This window comes from Pseudocercospora fijiensis (genome assembly GCF_000340215.1).
Source record: "Pseudocercospora fijiensis CIRAD86 unplaced genomic scaffold MYCFIscaffold_1, whole genome shotgun sequence".
Taxonomy (NCBI): Eukaryota; Fungi; Ascomycota; class Dothideomycetes; order Mycosphaerellales; family Mycosphaerellaceae; genus Pseudocercospora; species Pseudocercospora fijiensis.
The window spans coordinates 5,992,863-6,013,396 of NW_006921532.1; the positions used below are offsets into that span (position 1 = coordinate 5,992,863).

Below are 20,534 nucleotides of genomic sequence, written 5' to 3' on the forward strand. Positions count from 1 at the left end.
ACCTCAATTGAATACCTCGTGGAGCTCCAGTGAAGTGACAGCGATCGCTTCCTCCGACATAGATCAATCGAGAACAGCCAATTGGTCGCATCAGCATCCAGCATCCCTCCCAAAGGCGACTCTGAGTGGGCTTCAGCGCTCAACATGTCTACCGCTCAGACACCTCGACCGCGTACGCCACCTGCGCCACGATCCGGGAAATGGGCGATGACGCTGAGCCGAAATATCCAGGCCTGTGTCTTCAATGCTGCAAGTCGGGAGGCAGTTACAAGTGCAGGTGCTGAGAGCCTTTGCACTGGATGTCGAATATTCATCAGGCATGTGGATGCCTAGGGCAGACAGTCGACACCATTGAGACGGCCACGAGGCATTCACGTCGAATCGCCTTGCTCTCGCGAATTCCAAGTCGGATGCCTCAAGCAAATAACCTCATGGCTCTGAAGTCCATGGTTTCGCGCGGACATTCCAAGGCCACGAGTGCAGGCTCAGAGAAGAGTGTATCGGATACCATTCGACGCCTTATGAGTTCCCACAGCGGGGACACATGATATGCCCTTAATCGAATTATCTTTCATCTCTTTCTCGATCGGTGTGATATGAGCTCGCTTGACCACGCTAAAAGCGGAGTTGACCATGAACTTTCCCAGCTCTCGGATCTTGGTCAACTCTGTGATGGTCAACTCCGCTTTTAGCGTGGTCAAGTACGAATTTATACCTGCGATCCAAGGCGTAGGCCCGTAGGGAGAGACTAGCTTCACGCACGGTCCACCGCGCAATCTTGATATCGTGACCCCTGGCGATCATCGACGCGGGAATAAGATTTTCCTCAAACGACCTCCCTCATCTCACCAAGTACAACAAAGAAAGGCCAATAATGGAATCTGGCCTCAACCCCGAGATCGCTGGAGCGCGTCCGGCAAAACGTCCTCGCGAAGAAGACAGCGACCAGCCAGGAACTGATCAACCCTCGACCTCGGACGCAGGAAATGGCCTCACAATGCCGCAATTCAGACCCAGCCGCCCCATCCCAGCGGGCGTCACAATCCCATCCGTAGACCAAATGCTTGACACACTCAGCGCATCCCAAATGCGAAGCGTGCTAGCAACCACAATCTCAGCAGACCCAACACACTGCGCCCTTTCCTGCCTGACAGATTGCTGGAGCCAAAAACTCCTCGCGGAACAAGCCAGAGTGCTCGACTTTGACCACCACAGCAAAGATGTCTGGCGAACCTTGAATATCCAGTACAGGAAACTGAGTGGAAGCAAGCAATACGATATGTCTTTTGAAGCTTTCGAATCTGTGACGGAAAGTATCGAGTCCATCCAAGAACAGGTTTCTCCGTCGAGCTCTTATGGTACGAAGCTTAGCGCTTTGGAGACGTTGCGGAAAATTGGGAAGAGTATACTTCTTTCTGATGATTGTTTGGGGAGTGAAGTGCGAAAGCAATTTGGTCATGATAGCTCGTATGTTGAGGGCATGATGCATATTGTCGAATGTATGTCAGACGAGGAAAGAGTTGCGGCGGGGAGGAATGTGTCCGAGCCGGGAAAGGGTGAGCTTTATGATAAGATTGACTGGGTTGCCAAAGAGGCGGCGGGGTATTGTATTTTTGAAGGCCTAGATGAGGTGCTTGATCTGCTTGATGGTGGCGACGAGGAGGAAGAAGAGGACGATGGGGATGGCGAGGCAGTCGTGCAGGGGCCGGTGATCACGATCGACGGCGATGGCTGAATGGCTCACCAATTTTACTCCGCTTCTGCTTCATACACCTCAAAAGGTCGCCCCATCACATCAGCCTTAATCTGCATCGCCACGAATCTTGAATAATACCTCGCATGCGCAAATCCATGTCCAGTATACCAGATTCCATGACCTACATCAAAGTCAGCATTCGTACTCGTAAACCCGAAAAGTCAGAGGAATACTCACATCCCGTCCTCCTCCAAGCCCCCAGCACCTCCCCCTCAGCATCCGTTCCCCAAAACGGCCTCAATTTGCCCGCGACCTCATGCCCAAAAATCTCTTGTAAGGCAGATCTAAAATGACTCTCATACCCCGTAGCAAAAACCACAACATCCACATCCTCAAGCTTCGTTCCATCATCCATAACCAAATCTCTCCCAGTGAACGCCACGGGTAAAGCATCACTCTTCACTTTGACTTTCCCCTCGGCAATTAAATCTCCAGCCCCAATGTCAAAGAAATGTTTTCCTTGGGACTCATACAACTGTCCCCAAAGATCTCCATACCTTCGACATTTGTACCCGTTAGCTGACATTTTCTCAAATTTCTCTGGATTGGGATGCATGTCGGCACAGGCACGGATTCCGGCCATGGCGGCGAGACGTTGGATTGGTAAGGGTGCGGACATGAGGGCTCGGTCGCTGAGGTCGAGGGGTGTGGATTCGTTGTAGACTGGATCGACGAGGGCAGAGAAGGTGGATTTTGGGAGGACGAAGGTCTCGGATCTTTGGATCATGGTTATGTTCTGGATGGAGGATTTCGACATGTCGGAGATGATGTCGTGGGCTGAGTTGGCTGAGCCGATCACGACGCCATGTTTGCAGCCTTGCCATCTGGATGCGTTTTTCCAGTCTACTGCGTGGATTACGTCGCCTTTGTATAAATGTCGGTCACGGTATTCGGGAACCTTTGGTTTGACGCCCATATCTCCAATGGCAAGGACAATGTGGCGAGCTTTGATCTCGAAGGTGTCGCCATCTCGCTGAAGAGATGCTCGCCAGAACCGATGGTTCTCGTCATATTTAGCCTTTGTGAAACAAGTTGATGTCATGACATTGATGTCAAAGGTGTCCACGTATCGCTTGAACCCTTCCGAAAGATCTTTGGCAGTGAGAAGGTATTGATGATCTTTGCCAAAGGTAGGAGGATTTCCAGGTAGCTGGTTGAACTGCTTAGAGGTATGGAGCTTCACAGAGTCGTACCGTCCCTTCGACCACACGTCACCAACTTCATGCTTCTCGATGACAACGTAAGAAAGATCTAAGGCTTTTAAGCGTCCAGCCATACACAACCCACCAATGCCCGCGCCGACAACAAGACAATCCAGTGGAATCGAGTTTTCACCATGGACTTGATACGATCCACTGTTTGCATGCTGTTGGGAAGCATGAGCTTGTCCAAGAATGTGCTTCGATGATAATGGCAGACCGGGTACTAAATGGTCGACATTGTGGAAGGCGGTGGGCTGCTCCAGAACGGTACAGAGCAGCCATATTTCCCAGCCCGAATCCGAGAATCTGCTGCTAGGGACGAGTCCTATGGTCCCAGAGCATCTTCCGCCCAATGACCCACCAGTGGAGAACGAAAAGGCAGCTTGAATCCAGCATGTTTCGGCATCGAGGCGCAGTATAATCGAAGAGCCTTCCACGAATTCGAAGTCGACTGGCTTCTTCGTCATGTTTAACTTCTTCCACTCGTGTGTGACTCTCTCAATTCCATAGAAAGTGCGAAAAGTGCCTGTGAACGCGAGCGAATCTCGCCAAATTATATTATCCGCCAGATCTTTCAATTGAGGCCCGAGTGCAAGTCGTTGAACGACAGCCCTTGTCGCTTGCGCATGGTCCACAGACTTAGATATGTGACATTTTGGCAGACTGGCTGGGTGCTTGTTCAAAGGTATGCTCTTGATGTCCATGACGCGTGCTTTTCAAAATAAGTGTATATGGTTGACCCTTGGAAAACATCAAAAGTCCTAAGTCATCGGCGCTTTTGGAAAATCAAGATTGATCATTGTGAGGAAGAGGCAAGCATATGTTGATTCAGGCCAGCTGAGCTGTCAGCTGTTTCGAAGGTTTCAGCCGTAGCTTCCACCCTAAACCGGAGACTGATCTGCAAATTAGATCACTTGTGCCCTAAAGCTTCAAGTGCAGAAGCTTACCGCTGGTAGGAGCTGCAATACGGGAATGCAGCTTTGGCGATCCGCAACGTGTAAGCGGCTCTTTGCAGGATTTCAGGCGTGGTCTCGAATTCGTGCAGCCGAAAGAAACCACGATGTCAATTGTGCATCGAAAGAGCGAGCTTCTAATGCTGAGCCAGAGATAGCATTGCTGGCTCAGAAAGCTCGCACATGGCCTTGTACCGCTCCACCGTGCGCCAGGATTGGGCTTGGAATTTAGGGCAGAAATTGGCTGTCCACCCGTAGCTTAGGACATAACATCGTCCATTAGCCGTGGATCTCGTATGCTAATCAGCCTTGTTGTCCTCTTTGCAGGGGACTATAGCCTTCCCTCCATCTTTCTACGTAAGGCTTCATGCCCGCCCAAGCAAGAAGGCTGACGGTCGCGATTATGAAGATCCAGACGACTGCCTGATCTTTGACACTGTCTCTCTGAAAGCATGTCGTGAATACATCCTCTTCTGTGGCATCTTTGCAGATAGGCAAATTGTAGCTTAGACAGAACTTCTTGGTGCAGTCTGTACATGTTCGGCCATGAACGCGATTCTCCGTTTTGTTGGAGGATAGGATGTCGCGGGGGAGAATTGCGGAAAGCGAGGGCGGCAGAGCATCTCGGACGAGGAGCAGCTTTGACGTGGTCGAGGTGTCGGCACTATTGGGAGTGTCGAGTGGTATGATAGTGCTATTGGTGAAGCACGTACATTTGCAGAAGGACGTGGGTGCTGATTCGTGTCAGTATTGGCTGGCTCTGGTGCTAGGATCGAATGGAGCAGAAGCAGACTCACAGGCAGCGAATGCCACCGAGAGGCACGACAGGAGCAGTATCATATATCGCATCGCCGTCCCTACCATTGTAGCTATCGATATCGATATCGATGCATCTTGAGCAAGCCGCTTTCATATGCATGACCACCGTTCGGGATTCGGGTGTCTGTATATCAGCAACTCGCGCTGATTGGCTTGACCCACTTTTACCCCGGTCCCACCCCCCACTTCGAGTTGCTAGTAACTCCCCTAATGAAATTGGTTGAAATGTGCTTCAAATTCGAAAGGGCTTTAGGAATATGGTAATTTCGAAGGTCGCTAGCGATAACTCAATAAAGCTAAAGTTAACGTGTAGTATAGCCGTTGCGCTAAATCCGAGGTATATCTACTTGCTCTTGCCTTATTGTCTATTGCCGCCGCCGCTATTGCCTCTATTGTATAGATCACTACTAAAAGTCCTGCTATTAAACAGCCGCCGCTAGTCTTCTAGTAAGAATCGCCGGTCGTTAATAAACACGCGTGCCTATTAGTTACTAAGTTGTAATATATCGATTAGCGGCGACTATTGTAGTATGTGTTGTCGCAGGTCTAACGGCTACGGTATCGGTATATTCGCGACGACTATTAAATAGCGAAGACCGCTCGGTATAGCAGGCGTAAATAGAAGGCGCTATTAGTAAAGGACTTAGCGTATAACGTCTATTAAACTGCCGTCGTTTAAGGAAGGTATACTATATCGATAGGTGCCGGTTTCTAGGTTGGGTTTGCTATGCTTCTTAGTCGACCTTTTAGTGTATTAATTACTATATAGGCGCTATATTAGTCTCTAGCCTTCTGTATCCGTCTTAATATCCTCTTTGAGGGTAAAAACGCGCTGTCGAAGCTTCTTAAGGTCGGCGACGTCGCTAGGTGTAGATACGTCTATATTAGTGGACGTTAGTAGCCGTTATACAATACAGGCGATATAGAATAGGAAATGTAGGAGGAATTTGGGAACAGTAGAGATGTGGGTTTGCCAAGACTACGATTTGTATGAGGTTTAGCGGGGCTTGGTAGGGCTGGAGTTGCTAGCAACTCCGACTGGCCCGTGCCACGTCCGTGCCACCCCTGGAGTTGCTGATATATAGATACTCCGGGATTCTTGGTGAGCTCGGACCACGGACTCGGCCGGTCCGGGCCGCGCGAGTCTAAATTTCACGCGAGGAAAGCACGACATGGTATCGCAGTCACAACATCAGCATCAGCATCAGCATCTCACACCGCCATAACTATGCGCTTCCTTGCTGCATCGCCATGAGTGTCGAGGGAAGGGTGCGACTGCATATAACGCCTTTCAACCCTTCGCTACTGGAGCGGTACGTCCCAGAAAGCTTGCGATCACAAGCTTCGAACATCAGCTTCCACACAATCGAGACATTCCCAGAGAAGGGATTCGGATATGTGGAGCTGCCCCATATGGAGGCGCAGAAGCTGAAGAAGAAGCTAAACGGGACGGTGCTGAAGGGCAGTAAAGTAAAAATTGAGGAGGCGCGACCACAGAAAAAGAGGAAATCGGAAGAAGTAGAGCCTGAGGAGCCCGGGGAAGATAAGGCTGCGCGGAAAAGGTCAAAGAAGGACAAGAAGGAGAAGCGCAAAGCGGGAGAGAAAGTGATATCTGGTCATGAGCTAGAAGAGGGCAGGTACATCAAACGCGGCTGGGTAGAGGATAAGACTAAATCGAAGAAAGCGAAGAAGGATGGAGAGAAAGATGGCTTAGAGGGCAAGAAGATGAGGTTCAAGACGGTAGTACCAGAGACAAAATCTGCAGTAGATGGCAAGAAAGGCAAGTCCAAAGACAAGGACAAGAGGTCGAAGAAGGAAGTCACGGTTAAGGAATTCGACAAGAGCAGAAAGCCTCAAGATGGTGGTGCCAGATCTCGGAAGACGGAGTTGAAGTATGAAGAAGGTCAAGGCTGGATCCAAGAGGACGGCAGAACTGTTGAAGCTGAGCCTCCAAACGCGAAGCGCCGAAGAGAGCGAGACACGGCCAAGGATTCAGCGAAAAAGGAGAGGAAATCAAAAAAGTCTGCGCCGGAGCCGGTCGCAGACCCCATAGTCGAAGAAGCTCCCACTCTCGACTCCGAGCCCGAAGACTCCAACATCGAGGTCTCTCACGCCAGCCTCCTAACACGAGAACAGTGGTCCGGCGACGAAGACAGCGTCTCAAGCTCCTCAGTTTCTTCTGAGTCCACTCCCTCGCCATCCTCCAGCGAAGACGAATCAGCAGATTCCGACGCAGAACTCGACGCTCAACTCGCTCGCGCAAAGTCCAACACCGTCTCCAACAAAAACACCCCAGCACCAGATGCAACGTCAGGAGCTGAAACTTCCCAACCCGTTGGCGAACCAAAAGAAATCCATCCTCTAGAAGCCCTCTTCAAACGCCCGTCGCAGGACACGGAGAAACCCAAACCACCTCCACTCGACACTTCATTCTCATTTTTCACCCCAGACGATCATGATGAAGCAGATGTAGCAGTAGAAATCAAGGTTCCGCAGACTCCTCGTACGAAAGAGGAGTTGGAATGGAGAAGCATTAGATCTGCGGCTCCAACGCCTGATACGGCTGCGATTGGGAAGTCTTTCGATTTCAGCTTTTCGAAGGAGGAGGAAGATCAGGATGAAGAGGTGCGAGATGAACCTGAAATTCCGAGCCGAGCAGAGGCTAAGAAGAAGGGAGAGGAGCGGGGAGAGGAAAGTGAGTTTCGAAAATGGTTTTATGAGAACCGGGGAGATTTGAATCGGGCTTGGAAGAAGAGGAGGAGGGAAGAGAGGAAGGCGGGTAGGCAGAGGGAGAATCGGAGGTTGAGGAGATGACGTTTGTCAAGTCAGAGGATAGTCGACCATGTGCTGAAACTGGAAATGAGACTCTTCGAATGCATCGCTTTTCATTTCATTTCATTTCTCATGCTCGTGTGAAGCTATTGAAGCTCTCTGTACTCCATACTCGGATCCATACAGAGCCACCGTCAGCCTCTCATCAATCTCCGGTATTATGCTTAAACGCCTGTAACGCTTTCTCTCTCCCTCACCATGAAACTTCAGAATCTCATCGCCTGATTTTCATCTTCATGCAAGTAAAACAGCCAGCACTCCCAACATTCCCATACCCAATCTCATCCCCACGACCTCAACCTTCCCACCCAGATCCGCAGAAGGAGAAGGCGAAACACTAGGCTTAGGTCCAGAACTATGCACTGTGGGGTCCACCATCTTCGTACTCGTGACGGTAGGTGGCAGGGTAGGAAGACCAGTAGCATTGAAGCTAGTAAGTGGTGGCATAGTGTTATTGGCCAAAGTCTTAGGATCATAGAGTGGTTGGCAACCGGTGATCTGGCCGACCTCGCAGAGCTCTGACAGGCCGGTGGCAAGGGCGTTGGCGCGGGTTGTGTAGGTTGCGCCAGGCTTGGAGGTGATTGTCAAGTTGGTGACTTCGGTTGTGAGGACGACGTGGGTTGTGGGGACGAAGGCGAAGGAGGAGGTTGTGGTTGAGTTTGGTTGAGCGGTGGTTGGGTCGCTCATCGATGACTCCTCTGCCTTGGCGTTGTTGATACGGGTGGCGACGGTTGAGGATGAAGTGAGGTCCCACAGGGTGGTGAACGTAGTTGAGGTGCTCTGAGAGAAATTAGCTTTGGTGTTGTGAGGAGGTTTGGGGAAGACTTACCGTCGGGGTGACCGTGACGGTATCGACATCATCGCCATCCTGCTCCTGACGACGAGCGATGGCTGCGCCTGGAATCAGGGCGGCTTTGCCTGCTGGAAGAATAGGGACGTTGGTGTAGTGGAGGACCTTTTTCGGGAACGTGTAGACGATGGCTGATTCAGCATCGTCGTAGTCAGTGACAGTCTGGGCAGGAACCGTGGCAGTCCCAGTGGTCAGAATGTCGTCGCGCTGAGTTGGCATGTCTCCAACGAAGCCCTGACCCTCAGCATCAGCGGCAGATGCTTGACGCTTGATTGGCTTGCCGAGAAGCACGCTTGGGAGGACGGTGGAGATTGGAACGCCAATGTAGTCCGTAGTGATGCCGCCGCTGATGGAGCATATAGTTGGCGAGGCCGAATAGACGATGCCACTCTCCATGATTACAGGCTTCGTGGCAGGCACCGCGGCTTGAATGGTGTCGTTGATAGTCATCTTGATCCATCCGGTCGTGATAGCAGCGGCGGAGGATGTCACTGAGATCTCGCTGTTAGTAGATGAACGGGGAAAGTTGTAGGTCATCGAGTAATTAGAAGATGTTGTCGAAGGACCAGGAAAGCTCCCTGAGCTACCGAAACCGCCCGATGGAATGGGATTAGCTGAGCCAGCAAAAGTTGTCGCTGTTGAGCTTGACAACGACATGGGCCCAACGACATTTGAGCTGCTCGTGGTCAGACTTGATGTTGAGATCAAGACTTCGGATGTGACAGATGTTGACAAGGTGCCAATCGGACTGCTCACAGCCACACTGCTCGAGGCTAGCGAGGCTGTAGAGGCCTCAACAGGAGGGTAAACTTGATCGAGCGCGACCATGACAGGCTGGCAGTCGGCGTTGACTTGGGACCAGTACAGTTTCGCAAGAGCCTCATCGTGACTGCAAGTCCAGAATTGAGTGCGGTCGCCAAGGGCGAGTCTCAGCACTGACCCATGGTTGGACTGATTCGCATTCTGTACCATGTCCAAAGTCTGGATGCAAAATCCAGAGTTCCATCGCGTTCCAGATTGAGATGGTCGATCCCATTGGAGCTGATCATTGGCGACGATACCACCGACATAACCGTCTTGATTAATCAATGTACCATTGATCAGAGCAAGGCTGTCCTTGACAAGTGGTATTTCAACTTCAACCGAAGTCTGGGTTTTTTGCGAGAAGAAGTGGCTCTCGGCGGTGGAATAACTCGAATAGTCGTCCCATGATGTGAGATGAATGCGATAGAGCTTGTTCTGGACATCGCTAATGCAGTGAGCTGGTGTCGCACCTGGGGCTTTCATGTATGGGTGCGCATCCTCTGGCCATTCAGGAGAAGAAACCAAAGCTTGCCAGGCATCCACGCGCTCGCCGTAAGATAGGCCTAGCGGAGAAGGAGCCACAGTCTGCACCGATCGCGCTTTCATTGTAGCTGAGTGCGTGTGCGCTTTGCCGGAGCCTTGATGGTCGGCCTTCGTCGTCGTGAAGGGGACTTCAGGATACATTGACTCTGCTGGCGAGCGACCGGGCCAAAGACAACTTATCATCTTGCCAAGCTCCTCAACACAGTCGTATCCATTGTAAGGACCTGACGGCGCGATCGCTGCTGTCAAGGTTCGCGTAGTCGTGAACGATTGGTTCTTGTACCCAACAAGCGTCTCGACGCGCGTGAAGGTAGTTGATGGAACGACTGGAACGACCATGACAGTGCCATCAACAGAAACCTTTTCAAAATGGCCGCCCAAATGATAGACCTCAGTCTCTGTGGCCACAGCCGCAGACGCGGTCACAGTGGATGTCGGTCTAGTGTGTTGGCTGCTTGACGCTGTGACGGAACTGATGACCGCTGGCTGTGGCGCCGTCACAGTGAATTTCTTCGTGTGGTGAGCGCTGGTCGAGGGTGGTCCAGCGAAGACTGTAACAACAGCCGTCTGGAAGACAGTCTCAACGGTCGTCAAGGCGTTCATTAGAAGCTCAGAAGCTGGGAGTTCTCGAGCGATCAAAGGCTTCGCTGGGTCCGCCAAGGGTATACTCGTAGTCGACACGCGCCAGGAGTCCGGATCAATGTCGGTGGTATGTGTGGAAATGTAGTTTGGATGGATGATATTGTGGTTGGCCGAATCACCGGGAGGTGACAGTTTCTTACCTGGAGAGTGAACCTTGCCACTGTCTTGCGAGCCAGCTGCAGCGCCATGGATGAGGCTACCAACCGCCGCGGTGCCGATGGCAATTGTGCGCGCGATTTTCATGGTGATTTCGTGTTTAGGGGAGAGAGTGTGAAGTGACACGCGTCGAAGGCGGTGCCGCTAACTTATTGTGATGTGCTGCGATCAAACGAGTGGTGAGTGTCTGTTTGCAGGGTAATGTTGGTAAACGAGTGTGTAGAGCGAGTGGATGGATGGGAAGGGCGAAAGTGTTTGCGTAGGGTTGAAGTTGACATGAAGCGCGTCTTCAGAAGAAGTGGTGAAATGTGCGCGTGACAGCATGTGCAACTTCAAATGTCTTGGCAACGCTCAAACTCACCTCGTGCTTGTGATTGGCAATTGCGGGTAGCCGCACCACACGCGCGCCCACTTCCTCCAATGGATGTTGTTGACTCAGTCAAAGGCAGTACGGTAGCCTCGGTGCCAATAGTGACACGATCGCTTTGAAGGGTGTTACGACCGTAGAACGCAGCGGTAAGCTCTGTGCCAGGTCGATGTTGAAACTGTTTTCGACGTCGATGTCGTTGAGTGTGAGATGGCTTTTAGAAGTTTTGTAGCCAGGTGCGAAACTGATGTGGCTTTATTGATGTCCTGTTTCAACTGAGCTAGAGCACAGTGAGTTGCATGTGCTGCATCTCGGATGTGAAGTCAGTCGAAGACCAGCATGTGACCGGAATTCACTGGAAAAATTTGTTCTCCCACTTCACACTCATGTTCGCCTCATTGCATCTTCATCGCTGCAACTGCTATGCTTTTCGTACAATGTGCCACCGACATACTTGCTATCAGTCCTTGTACAGATCCTCTAAATGCTGAACCATCTTCCTCCTCAACACCATGAGCTGGTCCTCCGTCACAAGTGGGCTCCATTTGGGATTGTTCTGAGAATTCGCGTCCTTACTCAGGTCACTATCGTTCGACACAACCAGCGAAGCATCTGTGCCGAAGAAAGGCACGCCAAGGCCCTTCAACTCAAGTATCATGGCGCTCTCCATAGTCACCTGGGCTGAGTACAGCTTCTGGTCAAACTCGGCCAACTCTCGCTCCTTGTCGACCTCTGGCTCAACGACTTCCGGAGGTGAGCCATAGAAGCTAGTATTCAGAGACTTCAGGATGGACTGAGCTCGAGCAGCAGAGGATGAGCGGTTGGCTTGAGTCTGCTTCAGACTTTGTCTCTCAGAGTACCATCGCATTTCATTAGCTCTCTGGTCTTTAATCATCTACTTCCAGTGTCAATGGGTTCCCCGTTTTCGCAGAGGAGGGTTACAGCCAGCTTACCCGTCGTATGCTTTCCGCAAATTGGGCATTTTGAGCTGCCAGCTTGGTTACACATCGCAGGCCTTCCGACCAGACAGTTATGGTGGCAGGATCGATCATTGGCCTGGTAGGAGTAGCAGCAGCAGCAGCAGCAGCAGAAGACCGACTTTGAGGTCTCAGCCGGGGATCTTGAGCTTTCTGGTCCAAGCTTGTACGATGGTTGTTGCCATCAGTGAAGGACGTCGCTGGAGTTGTCTGCCTGGACTCGGGGGTGTTCGGCTCTGTTGAGCTGCCATCTCCCTTGTATTTGGCAAGCGTGGCAAGAATGGCTGCCAGATCCGGAGCTCCTGTGTTGCTGATCCCACCGTCCATGTCGATGATCATACGCCGAGGACGACCGAGCTAGCTACAAGACGACGGCGAGCAGGCTTGGACTGCTGAGCTTAGTCCGCTATCTGCTGATGTTGCCAAAGAAGGGGAGCAGCGAGATGAAGTCGGCGGTCCCGGGAGTCTTGGCGTAGCAGAAGCATGGTACAGGCCACCGCTGGTGATCGGCGAAGTCAAAGTCTCGCTCATCATGCATCTGGCAAAAGTTCAAGGACACAATCAATGACTCCCATGCATCCAAGATAGCAGAAAGGCATCTGAGAATTGTCCAATACTACAATAGTACATATCGCAAAATGCCGCGATCGCCATCGGATGCCACGCGTTTCACATCGACCGGTCCGTATGTATCGACCAAACCATCTAGCTCGACGAGCTTCACATCATCGAATGCCGCAACGACAGGAACGCAGATAAATTTTGGGTCAGCGCCGCCGGGAGAAACACCTCAGCAGAAGATTGCACGATTACGAGCTGCTGCAGCATTGGCAAAGCAGGAAAAGGAGACGACATTCGACAAGACAGTCCGAATAGGACGGGTATGGGCAGATCGAGCGCACAGAGTGACGGCACTAAGCCTGATGGGCTTTACCGTGGTCAGCGGTGCAGTGGCAATAGCTGGCATCACGGATATGCTCATGCACAATCGGCGGAAGAGGAATGAGTGGTTGGCGCAGAAGCAGGCTGAATCGGCCAGAGATTTGGCCATTGCGCGACAAGCAGAAGCACAAGGCACAGCGACTGAAGACCAAATACTGCTCATCAACCGGGAAAGGGCAGCAATGGAGGCTTACATCGCCAAGAAGAACAAGCCTGGCGTGTTCAAACGTGCCTCAAACTGGCTGTTCTCGGGTTTGTCCAAGGAGGAGCAGAAGGGAGGCAGACTGGGTGCTACGGCCACAGCAGCCGAGTCCGCAGCAGGTACAACCGTGCAAGATACGAGGAGCGTGATGCAAGCCGTTGAAGGGCAGAAAAGTATAGGCGAGATGGCCCAGGCAATATTGGAGCCGACCGGGGGGCCTTTGGATCGACAAGCACAACTAGCTGCGGACTCAGCATCGACTACAGCGAGAAGCTGGACGACCTGGCTAACAGGGCGGTAGTAATTGTACAAAGTGTTATACTGCTAGACTTGCATGGTGCTGGAGTTGCCGAGTGGTGGGAATCTAGCCGATGTACACAATACAATGAAGACTCACACGCCGCGATATTTTACCATGCTCACCTGGCATTAGACCTGGCCTTTCCCAGCAGCAGCAATACATGTATCCTTTCTCCAATCTCATTCATCGGAAGATGTCTCCCCGCTTCCGACCCGAAGACTTCTCGAAGAAGGTTCAGCCTCACCAAGCATCATCTCAACATCGACGTGGCCTCGTCGGCGAGATCTGTTCGCACCTGCAAAAGCGAGAGGCATTTGGTCTTACCTCTGCACGTGTGCTACCTTTTTCAATATGTCTGATCGCATACCTCCCCTTCCAAGAGACCAGTTGAACCCGGATCAACAAGCCTTCCAAGACCACTTCATCGCAAGCGTCCAACGCATCGCACCACATCCAGGAGCTGCCGACAGAGCTAGCAAAACAGTTTTCCCAGTCCTCGCTGTTCTCCCCAAAGCAGGCCAGCACTCTGTAGACCTGCTCGTGGACCTCGAAGAAGAAACCAAAGGATACCTACCCAAAGATGCCGCAGAAACAGTCTCCTTGCTCACAACAACCTATTTCAAATCAGATTATGTCACGCACGTCCATAAAACGATGGATGTCACGCTTGGCATCTTGACACAAGCACAGGCTGATGCGATTACTGCCGGCAAGAAACCTGAGGACCTGAACGAGCATTGCAGTCTTGCTTATGACGCTGCTTGGCATTTGCTAGATACCAGAGGTCCGTTTCCGAAGGAGCTGTATGAAAAGTGTGTGCAGGCTTTCAAGCTTGAAGGCACGGTTGGACTGGTGCATTTCGTTGCGCTTCTGACGTGGACTGCACTCGGTCTGAATGTTGCGAATGTTCCTGTGCCGAAGGGACCACCGCCGAGCTGAGGAGGCCTTTCAAGGCTTGCCAGGCAAGATATTTGGAGCTTCACAGTGGAATGATCACTGCTGCATACATAAGTTGCATGCACGCATGGCGACTGTACTCAGAGCCAAGGCGTTTTGCGCAAGCGGTGTTGCGTTGTACGGGCCGAAAGGATCTGCAGTGGGCGCCTATCCAAAGCACATGCAGGGGTATATCAGAAACATCACGAAAAGCAGTAAATTGTCTGATCCACTAAGCGAAGCGACACCACACGACAGCCACGCGATAGCTATGTATTTCTTGGCATCAATCTATACAACTCGTTCGCCTCCGAATCACTGCTGAAGCTAATGTATTCTCCGTCAACCCCTAGCACGATCAATATAGAAGGTCTCAGGACTCGGGTGAGATGTCAGAACGAGAGGTGAGCTGAAGTTCTCATAAGAAGGCAAGTATGTGTCACCTAAACCGTGTGGCTCGACTGGCGTTGTTCATCCAGTTCCTCGGTCATTATGAAACTCATGTGGCTTCCAGTACTTTCCACCGCGGCCGCAGCTCTGACGCCTGAGGAGTATTTGGTCTGGACTGCCGATTCATTCCTCAGCCATGGAGTTGAAAAGGACTTTCATTACACCACAGCGGTCTTCTACGAAGGTCTCCACGCGGCCATAAACGTTACGGACAACCAGACGTACGTAGACTGGTACCGCTCACAAATCGATGGCCCGGTGGTACTCGACAATGGAACCATCGCCGACTGGAACTTGTCGTTCTACTCGCTCGACGACTACCGGATTGGCAACAACTTCCTCTGGTGGTATGACCGAACAGGAGATGAGAAGTACAAGTCTGCGGCGGCCATCATCCGCGACCAGCTCAACCGACACCCGCAGAACGCGGAAGGTGGATTTTGGCACCGAGCACCAATCTATGCGAATCAGATGTGGCTCGATGGCATATTCATGGCCGATACCTTCTATGCTCGCTGGACCGCACGCTACGACAGCGACAACGAGACCGCATGGGACCACATCGTAACGCAATTCGACAACATCGAGAAGCACTGCCGAAATGAGACGACAGGACTGCTCGTTCATGGCTACGATGCAAGGAAAACCGCAGTCTGGGCAGATCCTGTCACCGGTGCTGCACCAAATGTCTGGTCTCGAGCTGTGGGATGGTACTTGATTGCCCTGCTTGAAGTCATTCCTCTTCTCCCAGCTTCGCATGCTGGAAAGGAAAAATTGACCACATATTACACCACCTTGGCAGCCGCACTGAAAACCCATCAAGATGAGTCCGGTGGTTGGTGGCTGATTATGAATGAGCCGTACGTTGGAGCGGAAGGGAATTACATCGAGAGCAGTGCTAGTGCCATGTTTACCTATGGTCTATTGAAAGGCATCAAGGATGGATATCTTGAAGAGTCGGAGTACTGTGGGACTGCGAAGAAGGGATACCAGCTGTTGACAGATCGGTTCGTTGTGGATAATGGTAATGGAACGATGAATTGGGAAGGCACGGTTGAGGTTGGCAGTCTCAGTGGTAATGGTACCTACGAGGTGAGTTGTTCAACGGTCGTGGAAGTATTGGAGTATGAGAAAACTGATATCGAGGCTAGTACTACATCGGCGTCCCGCTCGCCACGAATGACCTGAAAGGCGTCGGTCCTTTCATGCTGGCCAGTCAGCCTTCTCTACACCTATGAGGCGAGAGTCTTAAAGGAGCTGAACATTGTATACAGGCAATGACTTGAACAACATGCAGCACTGCGTCGAGTATGCGGGCATCAGGAGAAAACAAAAGATTTCCAGTGGACATTTTCATTGTTCACGTCACAATCCTCCATTCCATGAAATGGATGGAGTTCGAGGATGGGTTACTGATTATGGCCTCTTTGCCAATTGCCGTTGGGACTTTCTTACAAGACTGGATACAGTATCCGCCGCTCATTGTTCTCTAGGCGTCGATTTGTGTCCCAAGCAATGGAATCTGGATCACTGATTGAATTCTGGAATACCTTCTTGTCAAGTTCAGGAGAGCCATCCATCGCGACTCATGGTCAGCTTCTCAGCCTGATATACACTGTCCGCGGGAAGCTAATTGCATATAGACCTGAACTGGAGCCCAGAAGTGGAAGGAAAGGAGTGACGTGCTTATGAACCCACGTCGAGTACTCAGCGCAGCCCTTCCTCCTTCTCAGGCGCTCCAGCTGTGACTTCCTCATGCATTAACCCACCTTCCGTTGATGAGTCCCGCTAGAATACGGCAATCGCCGCACTGGAAGGAGCTTCCTGTAAGCCGACGCAGTTGTGCCATCGATGTCGTCCAAACATCATACATATACTTCAGTATTTTCACAAGCATGCCTAGCAGAATACCGTTCGCCTGCCTTCTCTGCAGGGAGCGAAAGGTGAAATGCGACGGCGAGAAACCCTCATGCGGGCATTGTCAAAGATTGACCTGGGCCTCTTGCACGTACCCAGAACCGGGCGCACAAAGCGCCTTGCGAGCTCGCGCAGAGAGACAGGTCAGCCGCGCAACTCAAACCGATGCTATCGAGCTTCCCTCACCAGAAGCCTCCGAACACAATGTTCCCGAGCTGCCTTTGCAAGAAGTCGGCCAGATACTCCTGGAGAATTACTTCCACAAGATCCACAATGCGAACCTTCTATTTCATCGAACAACCGCTTTTCAGCTCTACGCTCAGAACCGTGTGCCGGAATACCTGCTCCAAGCGATTTTCGCACAAGCCGCAATATTTTTGAGAAACTTCGATGATGGGCGTGGATTATTCGAGAATTCCTGTCGTGGGCGCGGGCGGCGAGCGCGTTTGTGCTTGTTCAAGCTGATGAGCCTGGCATTGAGAGGATCCAGGCTTTACAAATTTTGCATGGATACTATTTTGCTCGAGGAGATATCGAGAAAGCGGAGATACATGCTCGGATTGCATTCGAAGTAAGCTGTGTACTTGGGTATGACAGGCTCTGGGACGACAGTTCGTTCGATTTGTCCAGTGCGGAAAGGGTTGGTCGTGAGATGAAACGAAGATGCTTTTGGGCTTGCTGGTGTACTGTGGCATTGGGTGCGGAGCCACCGCGATCACAGGCATTGTGCGACATGGTTACAGACATACCACTACCGGCAGCGTTCGAGGACGGTGGCCTGACGGATGGCGTGGGCTTTGAATTGAGCCCAACCATGCAAGAGGCATTGAGTCAGAGTGGCAAGCCACTGTGTCATATGGCCGAGATTGTCAGAGCTGTCTGCATCTGGTATGCTTTGGCATTAAAGCATCAAGTGAATGGCGCTTTACTGACGTCGATTTTCGTAGGTCGCAGGTCCAGTCCTTCATATGGGCCCCCGTTGGTCCGGGCGATGTACAGTGGGCGAAACAAGCATTGCATCTTGAAGGGCTCATCCGGGGCGCCACGACCTATGCACAGGGGTGTATCGAGCATCGCGAGTCTGCAACGGGAGTATCCAGCGAAGACATTGAGCTCCTCGTGAGCATTCGGTCATTGCATCACCTGACCCGACTTCTTCTCCACGCTGCGATGATTCCTGCTTTTGCGAAACATCAAGCAGCGGCCGTGGTCACAATTGACGACATATCGAAGAGTGCTGAAGTCGTTTTCAAAGAAGCAAACTCTATTGTCCAACTGTTCTTGAGCCTTCTCAGCCGCAAGAAGGACGCATCGAGACTATGGCCGCTGAGCGGTCATGCTGCTTTCATCTCTGGTGTCGTTTTGCTGGTACGTCACTGAACCTCCCTCAATATATGCACAACACAACTTGCTGATCTTCAAGAAGGCTTATGGAGAGGTCATACCAACACCACTGCATAGCGAATGGATCTGGAATGAACTTCGCTCTAAGTTAGCGTCGTTCATGCGGCTCGAAGCAACTCTTGGGCTTCTGAGTCAATTCTGGGAACCGTTGCGAATCCAGGTGTGTCGTATTCCTTCCGAGCCCATTGAAAGGGAACGTGTTCCATCGGGTTGTTTTCATTTGAGGTCTTCTGACTGATGCGATCACAGGCAGATCGTCTCCAGCAAGCAGCCAATGGGCTAGGACCTCTGGCCTACGGGGACGTCGATCTGTTCGTGCATCCGTGGAGCAGGCTCACTCGAGCGAGACCCCAGAAGATAGAAGAAGCCGCCGGTGGTTGGTGAGGACAAAGTGCGCTCCAAGCAGCAGATTTTGCTCCGCTTCCGCCAGGTGGCTCCAAAGTGACAGATGCCAAACATTGCACCTGTGTGCGACGGCGCGAAAGAGCCAGGAGTTACTCTGGATGCAATTTGTGGTTCGGCCAGTCTGTACATCATCAATCATTGCTGAGGTGGTGTTAATCGCCGTGCAAGACTCCAATCAGCGCTTTCGAGATGATCTGAGTGTGTGAGCCTTCAGTCATGAAGGCAGGCCTGCTCTCAACGTGGCTTTTATACAGAGTTGCGAATGAGAGCTCTCATCTATGTTCTACAGATCCCGCGTCTGGATCGCTGTCGCAGTCGACTACTCGGCGCTGTCACAACTTCATCGTGACGTGGATGCACTAATGTAAAATGTCTGACCGCATCCGCTCCATCTACCACCACAGCACCTCGCCGAACGTGGTGCTTATGCTTTGGAGGTATTAGCCTTGGCCTTCTGAAATGCCTGCGAAGCAGCACTTGCTACACCTTTGCCGTTGCTCGCAGTATTCGTAGGCGGGCTCTTTACACCATTACCATTTCCATTGGTAGGCGCTTTCGTGCCTGGAGGTCGTGCACCAGTGGCCGATGCAGTATCAATTGCGGCAATTTCCTTAAATGGGTATCTCAACTCATCGTCCTTCCTCATGTAATGCTTCCGCCTCTTCTTCGTCACCTGGTGCTCGACAATAATCTCCTTAGCCATCTCTTTCATGAACTTCTTGATGAAGCGTGGATCCCATAGCTCGGAAGCAATGCCAAGATCTTTGCAGCATCGCATCAACGCGTTGGATTTACAGCCTTCGGTGGCGGTGGGGATGCCGTCTGGGTCGAAGTATTGCTGTTCGCCGCGTGCTATCGAGACCAATCTGCAAAATCCGTCAGTGGCCGGTTTACCGCCACGAGCGATGAGACGTGATCTCACCTTCCACCACATACAAGTCCATACTCTCTCGTCACAACTTTGGCCGTCACGATCGTCTCGCCACGCGGTGCCAGGCCCCAGCCTCCGGGCCCAAATGCGCGATTGAGCTTCCGCCTGTACTTGATTTCAGGCAGATACACAATGCCGTCAGGCTTGATCTCCACATCGTTATATTCCAATGGCTCCTGCAAGATGGCAGCCTGCTCGGGGGTAAAAGGGACCGAGCTCAGGCCATGGAAGGATCGTGTCCAGTCGATCTGCTTCTCATTTTCGCTCAAGACTGGGGGAGGGTCCTGTAGACCATCTGTCAATGATCGCAATGGCTCGCTCTCGTCGCTCGGTGAGAGTTCCGTTGATACTCTCTGGGTATTCGCTGCTGCTTGTGCCGAGGATGGAGGCTTGGGCGCGGCTTGCTGCCATCGTGTGGGCGTGGTCGATATGGCGCGTTTCGCGTGTGAGATGCGCCGCGCGCATTGCGAGTGGACTCTACATGACGATGCTGTTGCTATTGAGGCCAAGCACGCGCCGGCCCGTCGTGGTGTGGACATCATTGTACGAGAGGTGCGATGAAAGTTTTGAGAGCTCGAGCGTGGAAGTCGAGGTCCATCGGCGCAGAGAACGCTGCAGAACGGGGGGTCCGTGCCCATTGAGCACCTTCAGCAGGAGGCATTGAACACCACCTCGTTTCTGCTATGTTCACACGACAATGCATGTTTCTTGTTCATCCGCAGCTTCTTCGCTGGAATGAGATGTCGTGCCGAGGGACTATTGATGTGAGTGGAGTCGATATCGACAAAGCAGAGGAAACTGCGCGAATGCCGAAAGAACCTCGATATATGTATATTCTCTCCATCACGCATCTTTTTGACCCGTCCTCGCCTCGTTGCCTTGCCGCTTCCAGCACTGCTTGAAGGCCTCCATCTACACGCCGAAGAAGTCAGTCGTGCAAGCTATTGTCTCACCAAATGCTTCGCTGATCAAGGCAGGCCTCCACGCACCTCATCTTTGCACGCTCTCCAATCCTTCTTATCCCGGAAGCAGTCATTCAAAATCGCGTTCTCATCTGTATCGCTTAGCAAACCTCGCCTGGTCACAGTGCCGACGGCGTACCTGCGCAGCCTGTGCTGAATATTCGCTTGTCCCTGCTCTGCAGT

The 20,534-nt window shown here is 51.9% G+C and overlaps 11 protein-coding genes across 11 annotated transcripts; 5 read left to right on the forward strand and 6 right to left on the reverse strand.

Annotated features, from left to right (window-relative positions):
- Window positions 1-1,749: 1,749 nt before the first annotated feature.
- MYCFIDRAFT_126253 (uncharacterized protein) lies at window positions 1,750-3,662 on the reverse strand (the record flags this gene model as incomplete). The annotated part of the gene is made up of 3 exons (XM_007923359.1): window positions 1,750-1,877; window positions 1,934-3,122; window positions 3,183-3,662. 3 exons carry the CDS (start codon window positions 3,660-3,662, stop codon window positions 1,750-1,752), a joined length of 1,797 nt encoding a protein of 598 aa, XP_007921550.1.
- Window positions 3,663-4,214: 552 nt separating this feature from the next.
- MYCFIDRAFT_46209 (uncharacterized protein) lies at window positions 4,215-4,649 on the reverse strand (the record flags this gene model as incomplete). The annotated part of the gene is made up of 2 exons (XM_007921797.1): window positions 4,215-4,469; window positions 4,542-4,649. Coding segments are annotated over 2 exons (363 nt in total), but the record flags the coding sequence as incomplete, so codon positions are not given.
- A 1,332-nt stretch (window positions 4,650-5,981) lies between these two features.
- Window positions 5,982-7,544, forward strand: MYCFIDRAFT_65658 (uncharacterized protein; the record flags this gene model as incomplete). Its single annotated transcript, XM_007922096.1, has 1 exon — window positions 5,982-7,544. The coding sequence occupies one exon, from the start codon at window positions 5,982-5,984 to the stop codon at window positions 7,542-7,544; it is 1,563 nt and encodes a 520-aa protein (XP_007920287.1).
- Window positions 7,545-7,609: 65 nt separating this feature from the next.
- Window positions 7,610-10,644, reverse strand: MYCFIDRAFT_89224 (uncharacterized protein; the record flags this gene model as incomplete). The annotated part of the gene is made up of 3 exons (XM_007923360.1): window positions 7,610-8,342; window positions 8,392-8,903; window positions 9,177-10,644. 3 exons carry the CDS (start codon window positions 10,642-10,644, stop codon window positions 7,797-7,799), a joined length of 2,526 nt encoding a protein of 841 aa, XP_007921551.1. The 3' UTR covers window positions 7,610-7,796.
- A 510-nt stretch (window positions 10,645-11,154) lies between these two features.
- Window positions 11,155-12,269, reverse strand: MYCFIDRAFT_209845 (uncharacterized protein). Its single transcript, XM_007923361.1, has 2 exons — window positions 11,878-12,269; window positions 11,155-11,819 (listed from the first exon to the last, which is right to left on the reverse strand). The coding sequence occupies exons 1-2, from the start codon at window positions 12,238-12,240 to the stop codon at window positions 11,385-11,387; spliced, it is 798 nt and encodes a 265-aa protein (XP_007921552.1). The 5' UTR covers window positions 12,241-12,269; the 3' UTR covers window positions 11,155-11,384.
- A 175-nt stretch (window positions 12,270-12,444) lies between these two features.
- Window positions 12,445-13,421, forward strand: MYCFIDRAFT_209846 (uncharacterized protein). The gene has a single exon (XM_007923362.1). It carries the CDS (start codon window positions 12,540-12,542, stop codon window positions 13,344-13,346), a length of 807 nt encoding a protein of 268 aa, XP_007921553.1. The 5' UTR covers window positions 12,445-12,539; the 3' UTR covers window positions 13,347-13,421.
- A 276-nt stretch (window positions 13,422-13,697) lies between these two features.
- Window positions 13,698-14,595, forward strand: MYCFIDRAFT_213337 (uncharacterized protein; the record flags this gene model as incomplete). Its single annotated transcript, XM_007923363.1, has 1 exon — window positions 13,698-14,595. The coding sequence occupies one exon, from the start codon at window positions 13,698-13,700 to the stop codon at window positions 14,283-14,285; it is 588 nt and encodes a 195-aa protein (XP_007921554.1). The 3' UTR covers window positions 14,286-14,595.
- Window positions 14,596-14,774: 179 nt separating this feature from the next.
- MYCFIDRAFT_46172 (glycoside hydrolase family 105 protein) lies at window positions 14,775-15,970 on the forward strand (the record flags this gene model as incomplete). Its single annotated transcript, XM_007921794.1, has 2 exons — window positions 14,775-15,824; window positions 15,884-15,970. 2 exons carry the CDS (start codon window positions 14,775-14,777, stop codon window positions 15,968-15,970), a joined length of 1,137 nt encoding a protein of 378 aa, XP_007919985.1.
- Window positions 15,971-16,627: 657 nt separating this feature from the next.
- Window positions 16,628-18,029, forward strand: MYCFIDRAFT_85016 (uncharacterized protein; the record flags this gene model as incomplete). Its single annotated transcript, XM_007922400.1, has 3 exons — window positions 16,628-17,097; window positions 17,247-17,537; window positions 17,597-18,029. 3 exons carry the CDS (start codon window positions 16,628-16,630, stop codon window positions 18,027-18,029), a joined length of 1,194 nt encoding a protein of 397 aa, XP_007920591.1.
- A 1,033-nt stretch (window positions 18,030-19,062) lies between these two features.
- Window positions 19,063-19,724, reverse strand: MYCFIDRAFT_6572 (uncharacterized protein; the record flags this gene model as incomplete). Its single annotated transcript, XM_007921443.1, has 2 exons — window positions 19,063-19,324; window positions 19,381-19,724. Coding segments are annotated over 2 exons (606 nt in total), but the record flags the coding sequence as incomplete, so codon positions are not given.
- Window positions 19,725-20,232: 508 nt separating this feature from the next.
- MYCFIDRAFT_125149 (uncharacterized protein) lies at window positions 20,233-20,521 on the reverse strand (the record flags this gene model as incomplete). Its single annotated transcript, XM_007923364.1, has 3 exons — window positions 20,233-20,301; window positions 20,379-20,443; window positions 20,491-20,521. Coding segments are annotated over 3 exons (165 nt in total), but the record flags the coding sequence as incomplete, so codon positions are not given.
- Between the last annotated feature and the right edge of the window lie 13 nt (window positions 20,522-20,534).

What these genes read in the sequence shown, in the direction of transcription:
- MYCFIDRAFT_209845 (XM_007923361.1), bottom strand. Translation starts at nt 12,240, where the DNA reads ATGATCATCGACATGGACGGTGGGATCAGCAACACAGGAGCTCCGGAT. An exon ending in TTGCGGAAAGCATACGACGG is followed by an intron (nt 11,820 to 11,877) that starts GTAAGCTGGCTG and finishes CACTGGAAGTAG; the next exon opens with ATGATTAAAGACCAGAGAGC.
- MYCFIDRAFT_209846 (XM_007923362.1), top strand. Translation starts at nt 12,540, where the DNA reads ATGCCGCGATCGCCATCGGATGCCACGCGTTTCACATCGACCGGTCCG.